Genomic DNA, 18,050 nt, shown 5'->3' with positions numbered 1-18,050 from the left:
GTTGCCGCTACATTCCAACATTTGAATTGGCCAGGCTTTTAGGACGAGGTCTGCACACCACTGGTTTCTCGACCTATAACAGTCCGTTCTGTAACCCGAACAACAGTGGCGGAGGGTAAGGACTAAAAAATGACAAGACTTTTTAAAGCCTAACAGGTCCACACAATCTCAGCGTTGAAATGAAGTGCGGAAGACCTTAGCGAATGGTCATTTCTTCCTGCAATTATGGTGTGTTAGTGAGGCGGCTTCAAATCCACTGGTTTTCCCGTGCCCGATCCCAGCTTGCTGCGTCAATCTTTCGCTCTTGTGGCGTGCATTCAACTCCAAATAACCCTCATGTCACCGTCCAGTCCCTTGTCAGCATCTTCTCCTCCGAAGAATATTCAACCCGTCCTGTGTGGTCATTGGCAGATCTCATTAGTAAACCCGAAAGACAGAAGGAGCTACGATCTTTCCTAGAATCGTTGGCTGTTGATGAATACCAGTTTCTGCGTTGGCGAAATGCATTAGCTGCTCCTGATATGACTACTGCTCTCAGCGCCTTGGCGCATAACTTAGTTACCACCCCGAGCCTGTTTTCACCAAACCACAACAGCCCCTCAGCCGGTAAGAAACATTCTGCTTCACCCTTCAACCAGCCTTCCTGGCTTGCTCTTGCCATAGTCAATTCAAAGATACGAGGACCTCAGCATCTCAGCATAGCATATGAGTGGTTTCGATATCTCATCTCCAGAGACCATCACTCTAAGGCGCATGGCTCATTTGTCGCCGCTCTCATTGAAGCTGGCGCCAAGATGCAATTTTACTCTGGCCTTCCCATCCTCGTGAACAGTTACGTCTCCCTACGGCGCTCAGCATTCACAGTGGAGGATTTTCATCGGGTCATTATTGCCCTAGCCAACACTCAAAGCAATGGAGCTGCATTGAAATCCTCTGGCGGTAGCGTACTCACCGCAGTTATGTTCGACAAGGATACCCACCTCATTGATATCTTCGAGCGTATGAAACGCGCAGGATACGACGTAATGGGAGAGGATACGCAGAAGGTCGTGATTTCGATCGCTAGGCATCTTGGGTTGCGGGCTATTCGCTATCTCAGGAGACAGGGATCAGAAAAGAGTGGGAGACTCTCGTATTTGCTTTCTCGGCAAGCTTTATCTCAGTATGCGTCCATTGGAATGACTCGCCGAGCTGCGTCTGAGTTGGACTCTATACGTCGAGCAAGAATAGCAAGAAAGCATCCTGTTGTACCCGTTTCGTCTGGGTTCAACAAGTCCGCTTACACGGAGCAGCCGAATTCGGCGTCAAGTGCATCGGCGGTCAATATTAAGACCCGCGGGAAGATCAACCGTGAAACCATAACTCCTCTTAATATTTTATTTATTTCTTCATTTGCCCGTGACTCTCGATCTCGGGATCTGCACCGTTTCCCCCACCCATTATTTGCTTATCTTCAGCGCCTTCGCCTTCATGTCGACTCCAACACAAATATGGGGAGAAGTTCTGAAGAGCGACATCGTCTCCTCTCCACCTTTTTGGCAGCGTTATCCATGCAAGATGGGTTCTCGGCAAAAAAATTGTTCGATGTACTCGAAGGGCTTGACAATACACGTCTAGATCCCGCAGCTCTAGCATCCATCGTCAAGGGACTGGCACGACGGGGTGATGCTGCGGGCGCCCTGCGAATATGGGATACGTACATAAAGCCCCAGATACAGCAATCGTCGTCATCCGGCCCTCATTTTGCAAGTGCCGCTGTTCACGCTTTCACGGCTAATAACCGCCTTGCCGATGCTTTTGACATTTTAGATTCCTGTGGCAAACAGGGTTTGAACGTCCATGTTGTTTCAGATTTCGTCCGAAAACTGGCACATAACGGACGTCCCCATCTTTGTTACTATCTTTGGGACAACATGGAAGCCATGTATGGCATCCGACCTAATGATAGCATTCTCAACACCATTCTTATTACCGCCTCCAGCTTCAGCTCGAGGGAGCATGCAAGCAGAATGGTGGATTTGCTGGGTTTTGGTTGGTCGCGATCACGATCGGACTCCTCAATGCTAGCGAAAGAGAGCAAATCTCGAAGCCCCCAGGACCATTCCATCTATGTACAATCAGTGTTGAAAGGAGAGGTCGAGAGCGATGGTTTCTGGTGGCACGGCAGGCAGGCTTGGCAGAGAGCGAAAGATGTTTTCCGGGACGTTATACTAGGGAATTGGCCCGAACTGAATAATGTAGAGATCCCCGCCGTGGCGAACTTAGATGGTATGGCGCCTTTCATGCCTGGACGGCCGTTCTTCTTCCCAAGGATGCCCAAGTCAGTAAACAGAGTAGGCACAAAGGATCAACCTCTTCCCGTTGGACCATACTACGACATCATCCCATCTCGACGAAGCTTTGACGCATATATGCGCCTTCTCTGCGCTCATAACCTTGCGGACGAAATCCCCGAAACATTGGCATGGCAGCGCGCTCTTGGGATCGCACCGTCACGCCACACGCTCCGCCTTGCGCTAACCCGATTCGCTGAAGTCGGAGAAGCCCCTCCCATTTTCGAGGACGCTAAGAAACACATAGGTTTCAATTTTCAATCCAGCCCAATCGAGAATCTCCGAGCCTGGATTATTGATTGGGTTGGAAGGGATAATTGCCCCACTGAGAGGGAGCTGGCGATGACGAGGACGATGATTGGGTATCGGGATGGCGCAGGTACGCAGGGGAAAGAGAGTGATGAATGGAGGGAATATCAGGAAATGCTAGAGAAGACGAAGACTGCGTTTAGACGGAATAGGGGTGATCTTCGAAGAAAGGAGAAACGCGTGTCTCGGTGGGTAGAGCAAGGCTTGTTGAAAGCAAGGGCTCGCCGAGCAGTACGAAAAGCAAGGAAGCGTGAACTCACGATCAGGAGGGCGACCCTTGGGTGATGATCTGTGTGACCATGACAAGGTGATGACCGATTATCATTCTGTGAGTAAGGACCCGTAGATGCATCATATTGTGAGTTAGATGTATAATACAGTAGGGGTGTAATACGGGGACGTCTATGAACCCGTTGTAGATGGCGGAGTGTAGTCTTTTGTGAGGTCGATGTTGGCAAGATGGGTATTTTGGATCTTGACATGCCTAACTCGAGTAGTGTTCTTCGACTTCTTGCTTTTTGAGTTCTTGTTCGATGCCAATGCTGCCGTTCCACTGGTCTGTGCCACGGTTCGATTCATAGACGTCAGGACTCTTTCCAAATCACCCTCGGCGGGCCATTTGAGGCTTTGCCACATCTGTTGGAATTCTATTTCCCAGCAATCGAAGATTGATGATAAGAGCACAAAGGTCATTGAGAATAGTCTCCACTCACCAGACTCGATCTGCTTTCCTCCCTCCTGCGGAGGGATATCGTTCCAGAAAACCATTTTCGGCTGGCCATCTTTACTTGATCTGGTGACAAGTATAAGGCCTTCGTTCTCAAGCTCTTCTACCACAGTGGGTGCCCCATTCCATGTTGTCTTCAAGTGGTTGAACGATAAACCTCCGCCCCGCCGTGAGTGGGACTTTATTTCTTTGAGTAATTCATCTCTTGAAGCAAAAGATTCATGTTGTTGCTCTTGCTTCATTATGTGGGATGTGAGGGATATAGCGCTTCACTGTGATACATATGGAGTGAGGACGTACTCTATAGGTGTACAAGCCGTTCGTTGGATTCTTGACTACATTCTCGTGGGCTTCGAAGCGTTCAAGCAAAGTAGGATCCGTTTCTAATATATTATTTGTCATTATAGATAAATCCCGAAGGCTCATAGGCCCATTCCGTTTCTAGTAGATCATCGTCATGAAGTTGGGTTAAAGATCATGAAAGGATAAAGACTAGCCTTCAGCGTGCCAAGGACAAAGAACAGCTGCGTATTCGCATTCTTTCCTATCCCAGTGTCAAGGGGTTGGGAATAAACCGTATCTTAACGGTGGGGTAAGCATGCGAGGCTCAAGTCCACGTAATGACTGAAGCAGATTCACCATGCTTGACGCGTTTCTTCTTCTTGGGTGGTTGGTAATTGGCAGACAGTTCTAAAACAAGGCCTCCTGTTCGACTGGGGCCTGCACCTGAGTCATCATAGCCAGACATCACGCAGGACCTGCGCCTGAATCGAAGGGCGTGCTCTGAGACGCACGAGAGTCACGAGGGACATCGGTTTATGTAAGCGCCGCCGGTGCTTGTGACGCAATTCAGCAGACACGTCTCCACAGTCACTATAAAGCAGCGAGGTCAACCTCCCAACATCATCGTTTCCTACTTTCTATCTGAGAAGATTTAAGCATGACTGTGTATTATACGTAAGTTTGCTCAACATATCGTCGAGAGGACACTGAGCACATGCACTGCATCTCGACAGTCTCACGTTCTTCCTCATGGTTGCGGAGGCATGTTAAATTCTGGGACTGATTTCCACCCGCTAATGCCAAGATTTGGTTAAGATGGCGACGTTCTGTCTACTTGTGCTGCCGCTCCCATTCGCAGTTCGCAAAAAGATGTTCAAATTCCTCAACGAGAATGTTCTTGTTGCCAAAGTAGGATGATTCTTGCTGCCAAGCCAACATTTCTTTCTTACGCTTCCCGAAGCTGGCTTATGGTCTGAAGATTGCGTTCATGTCCGTCCTTGTTACCTTCTCATACATGCCAGGTTCTGATCTCACGATATCCCAGATTCGTTGGGATATTATTCGTTGGTACGTCTCCATTCGAGGGGCTGCGTGGGACAACAGTTTGATATTTCTTGAAGATGCTGTTCAGCGTATGTTACGTCTTCAAGGGGACGGGCAAGGCGAGGGTACGCGTGATGTCCGGACAGAGACTAACGTTGCCGCCCGGAAATTCTAGTACGTCGCTCATGCGGATCTGTATGTCTGATAGAGCATTTCTGACCCGTTGGAAACATTCACAGCGCCCAACGAAATATGTACCTAACTGGATTCACCCTTTTCCTCTCCATCATCCTCACCCGTACATTTTTCATTCTTCTGGACCTTGTCCATATCGAAGAAGAGTACTCGAAGTTAAAGAAGGCGGTATGTTTGGCTCAATTTCCATGCTTCTATCCAGAGTTTGACCACTTTGGCGTTTGTCAGACTGCTAACAATTCCAAGTCCGCTATCGTTTCGCAAGAACAAACCAAGCAGATCGACGAATTGAAGGCTAGGATTGCTGCCTTACAAAGCAAGGAAAGAGACTTTGGTGTGTGCTTCTGCACCATTTCACTGATTGACCGCGGTCTGATCCCATGTCTGATCTGGATCAATGATAGATACGCTAAAGAAGCAGGCTGATCAGCAAGCCGCTGAATACAACCGGCTCGCTGACAAGTACAACGAGGCGACGGGGCAAATTTCCGATAAAAGAGTCGATTGAGAGCACGGAGCTCCCTGCACTCCCTGCATTCCCTGCACCCCGAGCGCAGCTGCTCGACGAGCCCTACTTCGTGTCTAGGCCACGAACTGCCTTGACAGTTCTATAGCAATCTTTCTGAGCTGGCTTCTACTATTCTTCCATCAGATTGTGTAATTGATAGTTAATACCTACGCATGCTTGCCTTTCCATTCAATGAAGACTAATGTCCGCGACTGCTGAGCAGGCATTAATTGTGACATAAATGGTCTCACCTAAAGATACCTGGTTTTGCCCTGTTGGAACAAAGCAGAAAGGGGGAACGATCCTGCCACCAGCTTGTAGATGGAAGGCATCGCTAGACATGGTGGAAATGCCATTCGGCAACTTCACTTTTGCTGCTTTAACATGCAACTGTCCAGGTTTGATTATCACGCCGGCAGGGTTCGATCCAGCCGTAATATTATATAGAAGAGAATGCGCGGTTCCAAGTCGGAAGATTCAAGAAAGGAGGACTAGAGAATCCCGGAGGATTTTCTGGGAACCTTGGCAGGAAGCGGATTCCCCTGCTGGCTCTTGGTCTTTGTACAGTGTCCTTGAAGAGTACTAGTGTGGGTCGATCGGCGGGCATCAAGACCACTCGGCTATCTCCGAGTACGCGCCCTCAACCACCCCAGCCATCAGTACACGGCTTCAGACCTGGACGTTGACGGGCATTTTAGGGCGCAGAAAAACATACCTCCCTACGGTTCACAGGCGATCTTTCGATTGTGAGTATATGCCTGACCGGATCGCTCGCTCGCATCGCTCGCGCCGCGAAATAAATGCTGAAGAACGCGTTGCCTTGATCTCAGGAGAGCTTTTTGACATGTCTGTTGTAACGATACGCGAAGTCGTCTTTCTGAACAACCCTGCACGCTTCTCAGATGACTACAAGTTTAACGTTGTGTTCGAGTGCATAGCACCGCTGAAAGATGGTAAGACCAAGTTTTTTCTTCCCTTTTTCTTTACTGAGATCATCTCTCCCTCGTTTCTTAGATCTTGAGTGGAAGCTTATCTTTGTGTCATCACCCGATAAGGAGAATCTTGATCAAGAGCTCGACGATTGCATGGTCGGACCCGTCCCCGTCGGTGTTAATTCGTTCGCATTCTCCTCGCCTGCTCCCAATCCTCATCTTATTCCGAACGAAGATGTGCTTGGAGTAGCAGCTATCATCCTCACGGGATCTTATCGTGATCAGGAATTTGTGAGGGTTGGGTATTATCAGAATACCGAGTATGATAGCCCTGAGCTGAATGAGAATCGGCCGGAGAATATTGTTTGGGATAAATTGGTAAGGGATGTATCGAATAAACCAAGGGTGACAAGATTTAGTATCAAATGGTATGCGTAACTCACTTGCCTCTATTCGTTTATGCACTGGGCTAAGCCAACTCATTATTCATGCGCTACTCCTCACATCAACAGGGATACAGATCATGGTTCTCAAAATAATCACACATTCCCAAACCAGCATGCTGCCCAGCCTCCATACTCGCTCGTCTACCCGCCACATCCAAACCCACCCACACAGCATCAACAACATCCATTGTACCCTAGCGCACAACCTGCCTACATTGCCGCACCTCCTGCTAGCTCGCAGCAACTTCCTCCTAGTGCAGCTGTGCCTCCTGCTACTTGGACACCGCCACCTCAGTGATACCTGGGGCTCGTCGTTCTTTCCGGAGTCTGGTTACACCTGTATTTACTGGCTTTACCGCATTACACACGAGAATGCATGCTCTCTCTCCGACATTAAGGACTTTCTGCATGTGCACTCGTAGCACGACGGATGCGCGGTTACCAACATTTGAACAATCGATTTCCATAAATAAAAGAGTCTCTGCCTACATGATCAAGGAAACATATGCAATCATGAACCAATATACATCATCAAAGAGTGGAAAAGGTGTAGACAGAAAAGCAATTCTGGGAAATCCGATCCTTAAGCCCCAACCCCCACCTCTACCTATAGCACATATGTCTGATCACGCACAGTTCAACACTTGCTAGATCCAAGGGCTGGCCGTGTAAGGCCCGTAGCATGGTTGTGCGTACCGTACGAAGCTCAAGGCGGGACACGACGCAGGTATATTCGTATGACGGAACGGGGCAAGACAGGTGGAAAGGAAGCGAGGAGAGGAATGATTGGGTTGGGAACAAGAAAGTTTGAAACGAACTGGGTCGGTGTTGCGTTCTTCGCCGTTTCCGTTTCTGCTTCCAATGACGATGATAATTATCCGAAAGACTTGTCGACTTGTCGTCGTCGTGAAAACCATCTTGTTTCCTTCTAACTATCGTGATACATGGGCGTGTATGTGGCGATTGATCGTTCGTTTGTCTCGTACTTTCTACTTTGTAAATCCTAGCGATACATCGTGGGGGGTGAAGGGAAAGGAGATGGAGATATAATGTGGTTCGGTCCGATCAATCGAATCACAGAGGAAATTAAGTGGGTTGTGAGGGGAGAGGGGAGCGGGGAACAGAAGAAGAAAACCGGGGTTCCAAGTGAGGAAACTCCGATTAATGAGTGTATGAGGGAAAACATGAAGATACATATTTGGCGTAGGAAGGATTGATAATGGTAGGGATAAGTTGATCTTGGTGAGATTTAGACCAGGGATATTATTCCGCGTGTTGTATGTCGTTAGGTTTCGAAAGCGCAAAGCGAAGAGAGCAACAAGGTGCGGGCACCAGGCTCGCAAGATAGCGGGGGTTCCAGAGAGAGGGGTGGACGATAGAAGAGCAAGACAGCGGCAAAGGCTTCGGATCGATGAAACGGATGGATAGAGGGTTGTGAGGCGCGGTGCACATGAAGAGGCGAAGCGGCGATGTGCGACGATTACGACGGAGTTGAAGTCGACAAGATAGAGGGAAAGTAAATAATATGTCGAGAATAAAGCAGATCACGGCATAGCATTTACTAGCATTCGTGAGACCGTGATAATAGATAAGACCGAGAGAGAGAGGAATAAATAAAGGTTATGACCGAATTGAACGAACGGAAACGACTGTCGAGAGGTGATCATGGGTATTGGAGTATAATGCAGACGTGGGATGTTGGGAGGATGCAACGCCCGCAAACTATCATCCTATACACAAAAGAACAAAAAGGCAAAGGGCGGTTAGCGACCAATCAGATCCCCCATGAATGATCAAGCTAACTTACCCAGGATCAAATGATGATGCAATTAGAATAGGTACGCCCCCACTGCTCTCCGTCGACCAGTTCGGGATATTCGGTCAAAACGTTAGAGTCGAATTCGAGAGGGAGAACATCGAATTCAAGGAAGGAATCGAATGAGTCCATTGCTAGTTGTGCGATGAGGGTGTTTGAGGTGAGTTTGGTGTAGGAAGAACGAAGGGTGTACGAAAGAGCGAAGTTGCGTAGTGAGTGGATAGTTTCGATATAGCCAACAGTTGTATCTCTGCTATGAGGAGAAGGAAGAGCCCTCTAGCGTGCACGTCCTGCGCAGCATTTATACCCGGAACCCAGAACAATAAGAAAAAGGCGAGAGGAGAACAATAACTAGGAAAACAACGAGACGAAGAGGACGAGCGAGCCGTCGAGAGTCAAAGCACGTGTCTCGTGACTTTTTGCTTGTCCTCGTTTTGTGTTCAAGACGAATATCAATAGTTTTCCCAAATAAAAATGACTGTTCTGTATGAAAACAAAAGAAGAATAGCAAGAGAACGTTCTTGAACACGTTGTTGACGACGAAGACAAGAAACCTTTGTTGTACTGCACAGCCACCACACTCCCACGTCCCAATAATTCCCACACTATTGTTCTTCTGCATTGTTGGAATGCTTATTGTGTTCAGGTCGATATATCGCTCGTTCTTCTCCAACATAATGTACTTTTGCCTCTTCCTCTCCCCCTCAGCTAGCTGCATCTTTTAGCAGCTGGTCTGTCGGCGCCAACCTTCCTCTCCTGTCTCTCGCACAACAATGTCGGCAGAACAGACTGCCTTCCAGGTCTTCACTTCTATTGCCATCGTTCTCATACTCCTCCCTGCACCATGGCACTGGAGTGCTCGCAACTGTGGAACGTTGCTCTATATTGGCTGGACGTTCCTCGCTTGTGTGATCTACCTCGTTAATTCGATCATCTGGAATGAATCTGTAGTGGACGTGGCGCCAGTTTGGTGTGATATTACTACCAAGTTCACCATGGGACTTGGCGTTGCCTTTCCTGCCGTTTCGCTTGCGATAAATAGGCGGTTGTACAACATTGCGACGATGAAGCATGTTGTAACGTCATACAAAGAGGTAAATATGACTTGATTATTGTCCTGAGTTTATTGTTCACCCGCGTATATTGTCCATTAGAAAAGGAAACAAACACTCATCGATCTCGGCATCGGTCTGGGGATCCCTTGTCTTGTAATGGCCTTCCGTACGTCCCCCCTCAATTTCGATGGCGTCAACCCAACTCAATTTACGTTCTAGATTATATTGTACAGGGGCACCGATTTGACATCGTTGAAGATATTGGTTGCGTCCCGTAAGCGTCCATGATTCTTCATTCTGAACGTTGCTAACTATCCATTAGGACAACATACATGACTCCCCCGGCCGTCTTCCTTCTTAGCATCTGGCCTCCGACTTTAGGTCTAATATCCTTCGTTTATGCCTGTAAGTATGACCGCGGTCCTTCTCATAGCGTCGGGCTAAAGCGGAAACTACCCACCCTCATAGCGCTGTCCATTCGCGCATTCCTCAAACAACGCCGAAATTTCAGTGCCAACGTCGCCTATACGTCGTCGATGAACGCCTCCCGTTACCTCCGTCTCATCGCCCTCGCCATGACCGACATTATATTTGATGTGCCCCTCTCAATTTATGTCACCTATTGCAACACCTACCAAGGTCTAGCACCTTGGATTTCCTGGGCCGACACACACTCGGACTTCAATCGAGTAGATCAATATCCCAAGGTTATCCTACAGTCTACTAGCCGTCAGGCGTGGAATGTGCTTGAGATGGGTCGATGGGCCGCCCCAGCTGCCGCGTGGTTATTCTTCCTTTACTTTGGGCTGGCAGGAGAGTCCTTAGCTGCTTATCGGAGGAGTATCGCATGGATAGTCAAGAAGTTACCTGTGCCTGAGAACTGGAAACATTATATTATGCCCGGGTCCAGGATCCACATCGGCAGCTCTCAGAAGGAGGGATTTTCTGCAAGTGGGAAAGGACCGTCAAAGCCTATTGGAGCCTTACCGCTTTATAGCAAGACTTCATCCATGGCTACGTCTCCTACACTCACTAAGACACCACCTTTCAAATCCTCCTCCTTGCCCTCCCCGCCTCTGCCTCACGTCATCAAAATTACCCGGTCTAGAGAGGTCGTTCTTGATGACATGGGTGGGGAGGAACAAAAGTACAGTATGCGCCAAGTGGATGTCAAGCTTACTTCGTCATGCATTACTTATTCCCCTGAGGAAATCTGTGACAGTTATGCGACGCTTCAGGGTACAGGGATCGCCATTCCTTCTCCTGGCGTGACGATCGATGCTCCGCGTTCGGAGTTGGGGAGTGGAGAGGGGAGGGGTATCAGTCCCTCGAGATTTGCTCAACAACAACAAATCGGGACGCAGCGCGTTCCTATGGACGTTGAAGCTCAACATCCTTCCGACGCCGATGAATATGTCGTTGGTATAGAAGATAGTTCGGACTGGGAAGATGATCGTGGAAGCATGACGGAGGTGGAATGTCATTATCGTCAGGGGGATGAAGAGAGCGTTCATACGCTTGCCCATATCATCGCTGATTCGCCTCTCCCCCTTCCACCATCTTATACTCCCTCACCATTCCACCGCTCCAATACCGACAGTTATGATGACGACGACGTCCTGGCACCCCCGCCACCCTCAATCTCATTTCCCGTTGTCTTTCCGCCTTCCCCTTTCCCTCTTTTGAACACTAACTCCAACAACACCAACTTCAATACAACCACACACAGTCGATTGGACGATCAATCGACCCCACTCCCATCTCCTCTACCGCCCGTCTTACTCTTCCCTCATCCACCCTTAAGTTCAAGGGAACATAATGGGAGCGAGGAGACGAGGAGACATTCTAGTCCACCTGCATTTTGGTCTACTTTTAGGTTCTCAAGGGGTAGTTTTGGAAGGAGACAGCGATGAAACAAACTTCCATGACAACAAACGAGACGATCCCAACCACACTTACGCTTTTTGCCTAAAGGGCCACTTTCCTGCGATCGGCGGACGAAAAATTTTTTCGTCAGTTCGAAGCAAACTTTGCTTGCTCTCTCAAGACGCAAAGCCGTTTACCTCTTCTTGGATTTCCCTCCAGCTACGATACTTGTTATTTTAAGGAACGCGAGCAATATTTGCGTATGATCCCCTCAAACCAAGATCGAATTCTCTTCTAGTGGTTCCGATTTTTTGGTCCACCTTTTTTTCCTACCTCATGTTCTCTGCATGACTGAAAGCTTACTCATTGATGTGTCTCAGAGGTTCATTATTAGATATACCGTGTACAATCAAGTCGCCGGCGCCTGTTAAAATAACTGTCGGTCTTGCCTAGTCTCTCTCGAATTCCCTGTCCTCTGAGGATCCACCATCTTCATTATCCTTTCTCCTTCGCTTATTTCCTCTCTCCGTCTGTCTCGCATTTTCTTTTTGCCTTAGCTCGCCTCTAAAGGACGAAAACAAGATTTTTTTTTCGAAGCCGGAAAAAATTGCTATTCCAATTTCAAGGAAAAGGCGGTTGTCATCGACACGGCATCCTCGTCCAGTTTTCAATGGCTTTTTTGTCCCGTAGTATGTAATATCTCATTTCCCCCCCCTTTCCCGTCCCGCATGTCTTGCCTTTATCTTGACTCAACTTACTTCTCAATGTCCTATCTCCATTCTCCACTCTTCACTTTGTGCCTTTCTTCATCCCACATCCTCAAAGTCAAGCAACGTACTACTAGCAGCTTAGCCTATATAGCCAGCCTTGGGCGTTTTCTAATTTCACAATCTACCACACTCCAAAGAAAATCATCACAAAAATGTCGGGAGGCTTCTCACGGAACGGAATCTCGAAGATGCATGTGTCTATACCCGCTGGCCGAGTTGCAAACTATCGATACATATATCGCTCTGCGTATCCATACAGCGCCCTCAGCTCGCTTCTTTCTTGTGCCCTTTTAGCCGCTCTGGTAGCGAAACTGTCATTTTTTATATCAAATGCTTAACAGCAGGCATGGCCTGCAACCCAAATCTACTCGCCGCCAGACGTACCACCAGCAAGGACTGAGCGAGCGAGTGCGGGTATGTGCGTAATCAGATCAAAAACCAACTCAGATTTCTCTTCATCTACTCATGTACCGTAACAAAATGTCACCTCGTGTCAACGATGACTACATATTCAGCTCACAATGCATTTATATTTCCTTTGGCACCAATCAATCGCATCGCAACACGTGTATTATTCACGGAACTGAAAACACATGTATGTGTGAGTACAATCGATGGGAAATGAAAAGGAATAGAACATAGTACGGGGAAGTTGAACGATCAGTTTTTTTCGGTACAGGACAAACTTATGGTACATTGAATAGACAATATCCCGATTGCATGTGTTTACTCTAAGCCTTCAGCTTGGTTGGCTCGATATTCCAGATCTAGAAATCACGAGATAAATCATGGTGACCACGATCGGTAGTAATGTATATGACGCACTTCTTCCGCATATTGTATAATTGCACGGTCAGAGCTGAATTTACCCATGAAAGCCACTGGACAGGGAGGCATGCCAACTCAGTGACGTTGTTGATCCTTACGAAGCTGACGCACCAGTGCGAATCGACTTCTTGGTCCAAGATGCGCGATCCTGGTAAGCTTCGTCAACAATTTCCTGAGCTTTTAGGTCTGCACATGATGCAAATGATCAGAACAGCATACACCCCATCGAGAAAGTTGAATGCTTACAGGAGTCGAAGTCCTCTGAAATCAGGTAATAATCATTGCCTCGAATGGTGTTAAGGAGCCTGTGATGAACATGAGGAGATGTAGCCCCCGTGTTTTGATATAAAAAAGTCTGCGGTTGACCATACGTACGATTCGTATACGTGACCATCGCCAAATCTACCATTGGAAATTTCGTCTAACACTGCGGCGAGAGTTTGAGAGCGTTGCTGGATATTGACGTGATGGTATCTAAGCGCAATTTGGTGATTCGATAGTACCAGACTGCTGTACAACGTACTGATGCTGGTATCGCAGATCCTCGACTAGGGGCCGGACAATGGGGATTACCTAATTTCTCCTCGTGGATGGAAAATACATACCAACAGGCGCTGTTTGGTGGAGGTGCTAATTAGGAAGATACGTCTCATGAAGCATGGGATTCATGTACCAAGATGCCCAAACATGAAGACATTCTCTTCGCCGACCTCCTCTGCAATCTCGATCGAGGCACCATCCACAGTCCCAAGAAGCAACCTTGAGGAATGCAAATCAGCCTCAAGCGAGGGTCTATAGCAGATGCACCTACCCGCCGTTAAGACAGAATTTCATGTTACCCGTCCCTGACGCTTCAGTCCCTGCGGTTGAAATGTGCTGAGAGATATCAGAAGCAGGAATCAACAATTCGGCCAAGGAAACAGAGTAGTCCGGAAGGAAAAGGACAGTAAGAATCCCTTTCACATCGGGGTCGGCGTTCACGACACGCGCCACATTGACGATGAGACGAATAGTAAGTTTGGCAGCATAATATCCAGGCGCAGCTTTCCCTGCGAAGAGTATGGTGCGTGGTACGACTTTCTTGCGCTCCTCAGGGGTCTTGCGCTTGATCTCGAGATAACGCTGAGAATCAAAGTCAGTGCCGGAATCCGAGCGTCGAACAACCAGGCCTTACGTGAATCACACCCAAGATGTTCAGATTTTGACGCTGCAATCAAAGCCGTTAGAACTAACATATGAGAGCCTCTGAATACCTGGATGCACCTTATACTCGTGAATGCGCTTGACTTGAATGTCGAACATACTCTGTCTTAAATATCAGAGACCAACAAGCTCATCCTTGGGTGAAAACACGCACATCGGTATTCACAATAACACCAGTTGTCTTCTCGATGTAATCTATTCGCATTGGTTAGATCTATTCTTAGGGTATCAAGTTGAATAATAACTCACGAGCCAGTCTCTCCTTGTTCTGCAGCTTGACAGCATTCCACTTCTTCTGGAATCCAGGGTCATCTTGGTACTTCGTTAAACCCTTGAGCAGGTTGAGATCCTTCAACCATTCATCTTTCTTCCCTCCTAGTACTTCCGTAATCAGTGCACTCAACCCAGGGTTGCATTGGTCGAGCCATCGACGAGGAGTAATTCCGTTAGTGATGTTCCGGAACTTCCCGGGATAAAACTCAGCGAAGTCTTTGAGGATCGTAGTCTACCGAACCAAAGTAGAAGGGACATGAAGCAGAGGCTGTGGAAAGAACAAGCACCTGAACCAGCTGACTGTGAAGCTCGGCCACTCCATTAACTTTAAAGCTCCCGATGACAGCCAAATTCGCCATTCTAAGGAATTTCGGCCAAGTCTCTGCAAGAGAAGACTCAGAGATAAGAAAAAAATCCGAGGAGAAATGTGTACCATCAATGAGACTCATCCTAGCCAATCGGTCACGATCCCCTGGATACTTGCGTTCAACCGCTTGGTGTTGAGGCTTTCTCAGTACATGGTAGTATGAGCTGAAATCTGAATCGGGTCACCTTGGAGGAATGAACTGAATGACCACAGATCAGCGACATAGCATAGGCACAGTATGATTGACCTACGCATTCTGGAATCATAGATTTTGGCAATCAATAGCGAGTATGGGAAAGAAGGAAGTGGGCTCACAATGTCATAGATGATTTGCATATGTCTGATCCAAATAGAATGAGGATCAATCTGGACCACAATTGAGATTGACACGCAATTACCTCGGCAGGAGATTCTCAACGAGGGGGATAGGCCATTTCTCCAACGCCTACCCAATCGCAAGACCGTTTGTTAGCTAGCGCAGCCTGGGAAGATACGATGCTGGGAATTCCCACCTCCGGGAGAACAGTGTGGTTCGTATAGGCGAACGTGCGTATGACAATTTGCCATGCAGTGCTCCACTCTACTTCCTCTTCATCTACGAGGATGCGCATCAACTCAGGAATGGCAAGTGTAGGGTGAGTCTACACGGGAAACGCAGTCAATCGATGGCGCGGGCAGCATCAATCCAAGTTGCGCACGTCGTTAAGCTGTATTGATACATCTGCGTTGGGTCTCGTCACGTTGTGTAGGATGAGAGGGTGGATAACTTCAACTTACATTGAGGAAACTCCGTTATAGGTTTCCCGAGATCCTTGAAACGACGCATTATATCGCCCAAACTAGCGGCCGTCCAGAAGTATTGTTGTTTCAATCGTAACTCCTTACCCGCTACATTAAATCTATCGTCAGCAATGAATAGCACCTAATCGTAAACACGAGAGCATACCATCATGATTGTCATTGGGATATAGAACTCGGGTGATTGCCTCGGCTTGGTTGCTTGAATCCACTGCCCTGTGGTAATCGCCAGCTGCATAATCACAGCATTTTCGTCATTACCAAAAACCCCAGTGTCTGAGGCTCACAACATTTACGCACCATTGAAACTCAACAAATCAAAACCCGACTTAGGTCGGGCATCCCAAAGACGCAAATTGTTCGTGTTGCGGGTGCGGTCTAGCAACAATCATGGCGTGCACCGGGGTGAGATTAGGCAGCACTTACATCCGGGAACAGGTACGTCGTTGGCGATAGCAACTACTTCTTGACCAGCAGTCCAGACAGCCCTGCCTCGGTTAATGCGCTGGGCATGACCGTAGAAGCGTACGTCCACTTTAACGTCGGGACGATGGATTTCCCACCTAGAAATAAATAGGTGCAATGCACATCTCGGGGTCACGGGTACTTACGGATTGCCATTGTTAAGCCATGGATCTGGACTATCAGATAGTTATAACGCTCAAGCTAGTTAAAATCGTTGGGCATGATACTCACGCTTCAAGCTGGGACCCATCGGGAGCAATCAACTGCTGGAAGATACCGTACTTATACCTGATGACCGTCGAGATATCAGTGACACCAGTGATATTTGAAAGGTTGTATCTACCGCAATCCATAGCCCCTATGGCAATAAAGTGTGTTAGTTGATTTCATTGTCTTGCCATATCCCTGCTCACCACACGGGAAGTTCCATGCTAGCACTGGAATCTAAATAGCAGGCCGCAAGTCGGCCCAATCCTCCATTACCCAATCCAGCATCTCGTTCGGAATCCAGAAGATCCTCAAGAGTCTTAGTGCCAGGAGCGGGAATAGTTGTTGCGATCGATCAAGGTTTTAGCAGATATGCCGCAAAAGATCGGTGGAAATGACAGCGTTACACAGATAGAAGTGAGGTATTAACGCTTATAGAATTGAAGAATTAATTTGACTCACAAATCCAAGCTTTCCAATAGAGTCTGAAAACTTGTTTCTGAGGCCAAGATTGAGGAGAGCATTATCAAGAGCCCGTCCTGTTCGCAAACGGGTAACATGAACTACTTTGAACCAGATACTGCATGATCTAAGTACTCGGCCGACGCACCCACTAAAATTATGAAGGCGGTCAGATTTTCGGAAGAAGCCACCAAAAGAAACTCACTCAAGAATTCAAGTGAAAAGTAGTATGCCCTAAGATCGTGCCAAAACCACATTTTAGTACATGATTGCATCTACCGCAAGGGAGGCGAACCTTTTGGCGCGGTACGAGTGAAGTGAGACTGAGTATCATTCCACTGGCAGAGGTTAGAAAGTATGAGATGACGGCTGTCTGGGGGTGGCTGTGTAGCTTCACTCACATTGATGATAAGATCATCGCGCACGGCGAGAGCGACGGCCTGATAGGCTCCAGCCTACTCGATCCGAATTGGGGCAGCGTTGGTTAGATTTGACAAACAAAGGCGAATCGACCTCTGGGAAATGGACATACATCGTCGAGATTGTACGGTTGTCGTGCAATAGTCTAAGGACAAGGATTCAGGATAGTGGGGGATGCAGAATTATGAATTTCGAAATTGGTTGGAATGATGATCAGATCAACGAACCGTCTGGGCGTGGTGAACAATAGCATTGGAGATGCTGGTCTCATCCTCAGGAGGCTCAGTGAGCAGGCCTTTTTTCCAGGTAGCCTCGTCTCCACGCGGCCAGATCTCGTCTCCCGTCTTCTCATCGCGTTCCGGTATATAGCCTGGGAAATCGGCCGAACATCGACGATGCGATAATGGTCAGGCAACGATTAAGCCCAACGTGTTCAATTATACGATAAGAACTATATACAGAGACACAGCTCGACTAGACGCACCAGTTGCAGACCGTTTATGCGCCCTACGCTTAGGCGGCTTTCCTAGATGCTGAGGATCGAAAACAGGAACGGGCAAAGCGGCAGCCTTGGCTGCCCCACCATTGGTAGCGGCTACAGTGATAGGCATGCTTTCAGAGACCAAGGGATAGGGAAGTGGGGGAAAGGAGAGGGAACAATTTGCCTTGCCCTGCTTCTCCTACTCTGGGTATTTGACCGAAACGAGAAGTGGAACGAAACTCGTGCGAAGTAATTTACCGGTT

The 18,050-nt window shown here is 48.0% G+C and overlaps 6 protein-coding genes across 6 annotated transcripts; 4 read left to right on the top strand and 2 right to left on the bottom strand.

Annotated features, from left to right (window-relative positions):
• The first annotated feature begins 2 nt into the window (after nucleotides 1-2).
• EI90DRAFT_3056243 (uncharacterized protein) lies at nucleotides 3-3,174 on the top strand. The gene is made up of 2 exons (XM_039060219.1): nucleotides 3-115; nucleotides 173-3,174. Exon 2 carries the CDS (start codon nucleotides 204-206, stop codon nucleotides 2,925-2,927), a length of 2,724 nt encoding a protein of 907 aa, XP_038916560.1. The 5' UTR covers nucleotides 3-115; nucleotides 173-203; the 3' UTR covers nucleotides 2,928-3,174.
• Nucleotides 3,035-4,196, bottom strand: EI90DRAFT_3056241 (uncharacterized protein). The gene is made up of 5 exons (XM_039060218.1): nucleotides 4,009-4,196; nucleotides 3,867-3,949; nucleotides 3,670-3,810; nucleotides 3,356-3,605; nucleotides 3,035-3,289 (listed from the first exon to the last, which is right to left on the bottom strand). Exons 1-5 carry the CDS (start codon nucleotides 4,115-4,117, stop codon nucleotides 3,045-3,047), a joined length of 828 nt encoding a protein of 275 aa, XP_038916559.1. The 5' UTR covers nucleotides 4,118-4,196; the 3' UTR covers nucleotides 3,035-3,044.
• A 78-nt stretch (nucleotides 4,197-4,274) lies between these two features.
• On the top strand, nucleotides 4,275-5,526 carry EI90DRAFT_3056239 (B-cell receptor-associated protein 31-like-domain-containing protein). Its single transcript, XM_039060217.1, has 9 exons — nucleotides 4,275-4,326; nucleotides 4,386-4,413; nucleotides 4,468-4,560; nucleotides 4,613-4,641; nucleotides 4,697-4,719; nucleotides 4,773-4,869; nucleotides 4,935-5,058; nucleotides 5,119-5,224; nucleotides 5,295-5,526. Exons 1-9 carry the CDS (start codon nucleotides 4,310-4,312, stop codon nucleotides 5,396-5,398), a joined length of 621 nt encoding a protein of 206 aa, XP_038916558.1. The 5' UTR covers nucleotides 4,275-4,309; the 3' UTR covers nucleotides 5,399-5,526.
• A 716-nt stretch (nucleotides 5,527-6,242) lies between these two features.
• Nucleotides 6,243-6,768, top strand: EI90DRAFT_2919237 (histone chaperone; the record flags this gene model as incomplete). The annotated part of the gene is made up of 2 exons (XM_039054701.1): nucleotides 6,243-6,351; nucleotides 6,413-6,768. 2 exons carry the CDS (start codon nucleotides 6,243-6,245, stop codon nucleotides 6,766-6,768), a joined length of 465 nt encoding a protein of 154 aa, XP_038916557.1.
• Nucleotides 6,769-9,365: 2,597 nt separating this feature from the next.
• Nucleotides 9,366-11,560, top strand: EI90DRAFT_3123091 (pheromone A receptor-domain-containing protein; the record flags this gene model as incomplete). Its single annotated transcript, XM_039063570.1, has 5 exons — nucleotides 9,366-9,686; nucleotides 9,747-9,813; nucleotides 9,867-9,921; nucleotides 9,970-10,052; nucleotides 10,116-11,560. The coding sequence occupies 5 exons, from the start codon at nucleotides 9,366-9,368 to the stop codon at nucleotides 11,558-11,560; spliced, it is 1,971 nt and encodes a 656-aa protein (XP_038916556.1).
• A 1,454-nt stretch (nucleotides 11,561-13,014) lies between these two features.
• On the bottom strand, nucleotides 13,015-17,917 carry EI90DRAFT_2919075 (glycogen phosphorylase; the record flags this gene model as incomplete). Its single annotated transcript, XM_039054686.1, has 32 exons — nucleotides 13,015-13,050; nucleotides 13,109-13,164; nucleotides 13,223-13,297; nucleotides 13,358-13,416; nucleotides 13,487-13,585; nucleotides 13,635-13,659; nucleotides 13,785-13,870; nucleotides 13,923-14,233; nucleotides 14,286-14,318; nucleotides 14,375-14,416; nucleotides 14,469-14,509; nucleotides 14,564-14,819; nucleotides 14,875-14,969; nucleotides 15,021-15,093; nucleotides 15,270-15,294; nucleotides 15,353-15,399; nucleotides 15,467-15,595; nucleotides 15,653-15,675; nucleotides 15,732-15,842; nucleotides 15,901-15,984; nucleotides 16,053-16,130; nucleotides 16,179-16,315; nucleotides 16,364-16,393; nucleotides 16,449-16,505; nucleotides 16,561-16,575; nucleotides 16,631-16,743; nucleotides 16,887-16,990; nucleotides 17,182-17,224; nucleotides 17,288-17,341; nucleotides 17,419-17,451; nucleotides 17,534-17,676; nucleotides 17,791-17,917. 32 exons carry the CDS (start codon nucleotides 17,915-17,917, stop codon nucleotides 13,015-13,017), a joined length of 2,640 nt encoding a protein of 879 aa, XP_038916555.1.
• Between the last annotated feature and the right edge of the window lie 133 nt (nucleotides 17,918-18,050).

The sequence above is a fragment of the Cantharellus anzutake genome (genome assembly GCF_015039405.1).
Source record: "Cantharellus anzutake strain C23 chromosome Unknown EI90scaffold_21, whole genome shotgun sequence".
In the NCBI taxonomy this organism is placed as follows: Eukaryota; Fungi; Basidiomycota; class Agaricomycetes; order Cantharellales; family Hydnaceae; genus Cantharellus; species Cantharellus anzutake.
The sequence above is the reverse complement of the archived record's forward strand: the minus strand, read 5'-3'. Positions and strand labels throughout refer to the sequence as shown.

Bases quoted from the DNA above. Each gene is read 5' to 3' on its own strand.
- EI90DRAFT_3056243 (XM_039060219.1), top strand. From the start codon at position 204: ATGGTCATTTCTTCCTGCAATTATGGTGTGTTAGTGAGGCGGCTTCAA.
- EI90DRAFT_3056241 (XM_039060218.1), bottom strand. From the start codon at position 4,117: ATGTCTGGCTATGATGACTCAGGTGCAGGCCCCAGTCGAACAGGAGGC. The intron at 3,606-3,669 runs GTACGTCCTCAC...CACATAATGAAG, and splicing joins ACGGCTTGTACACCTATAGA to CAAGAGCAACAACATGAATC. The intron at 3,290-3,355 runs GTGAGTGGAGAC...GCTGGGAAATAG, and splicing joins AGGAAAGCAGATCGAGTCTG to AATTCCAACAGATGTGGCAA.
- EI90DRAFT_3056239 (XM_039060217.1), top strand. The intron at 4,642-4,696 runs GTCCGTCCTTGT...ACGATATCCCAG, and splicing joins GGTCTGAAGATTGCGTTCAT to ATTCGTTGGGATATTATTCG. The intron at 5,225-5,294 runs GTGTGTGCTTCT...GATCAATGATAG, and splicing joins AAGCAAGGAAAGAGACTTTG to ATACGCTAAAGAAGCAGGCT.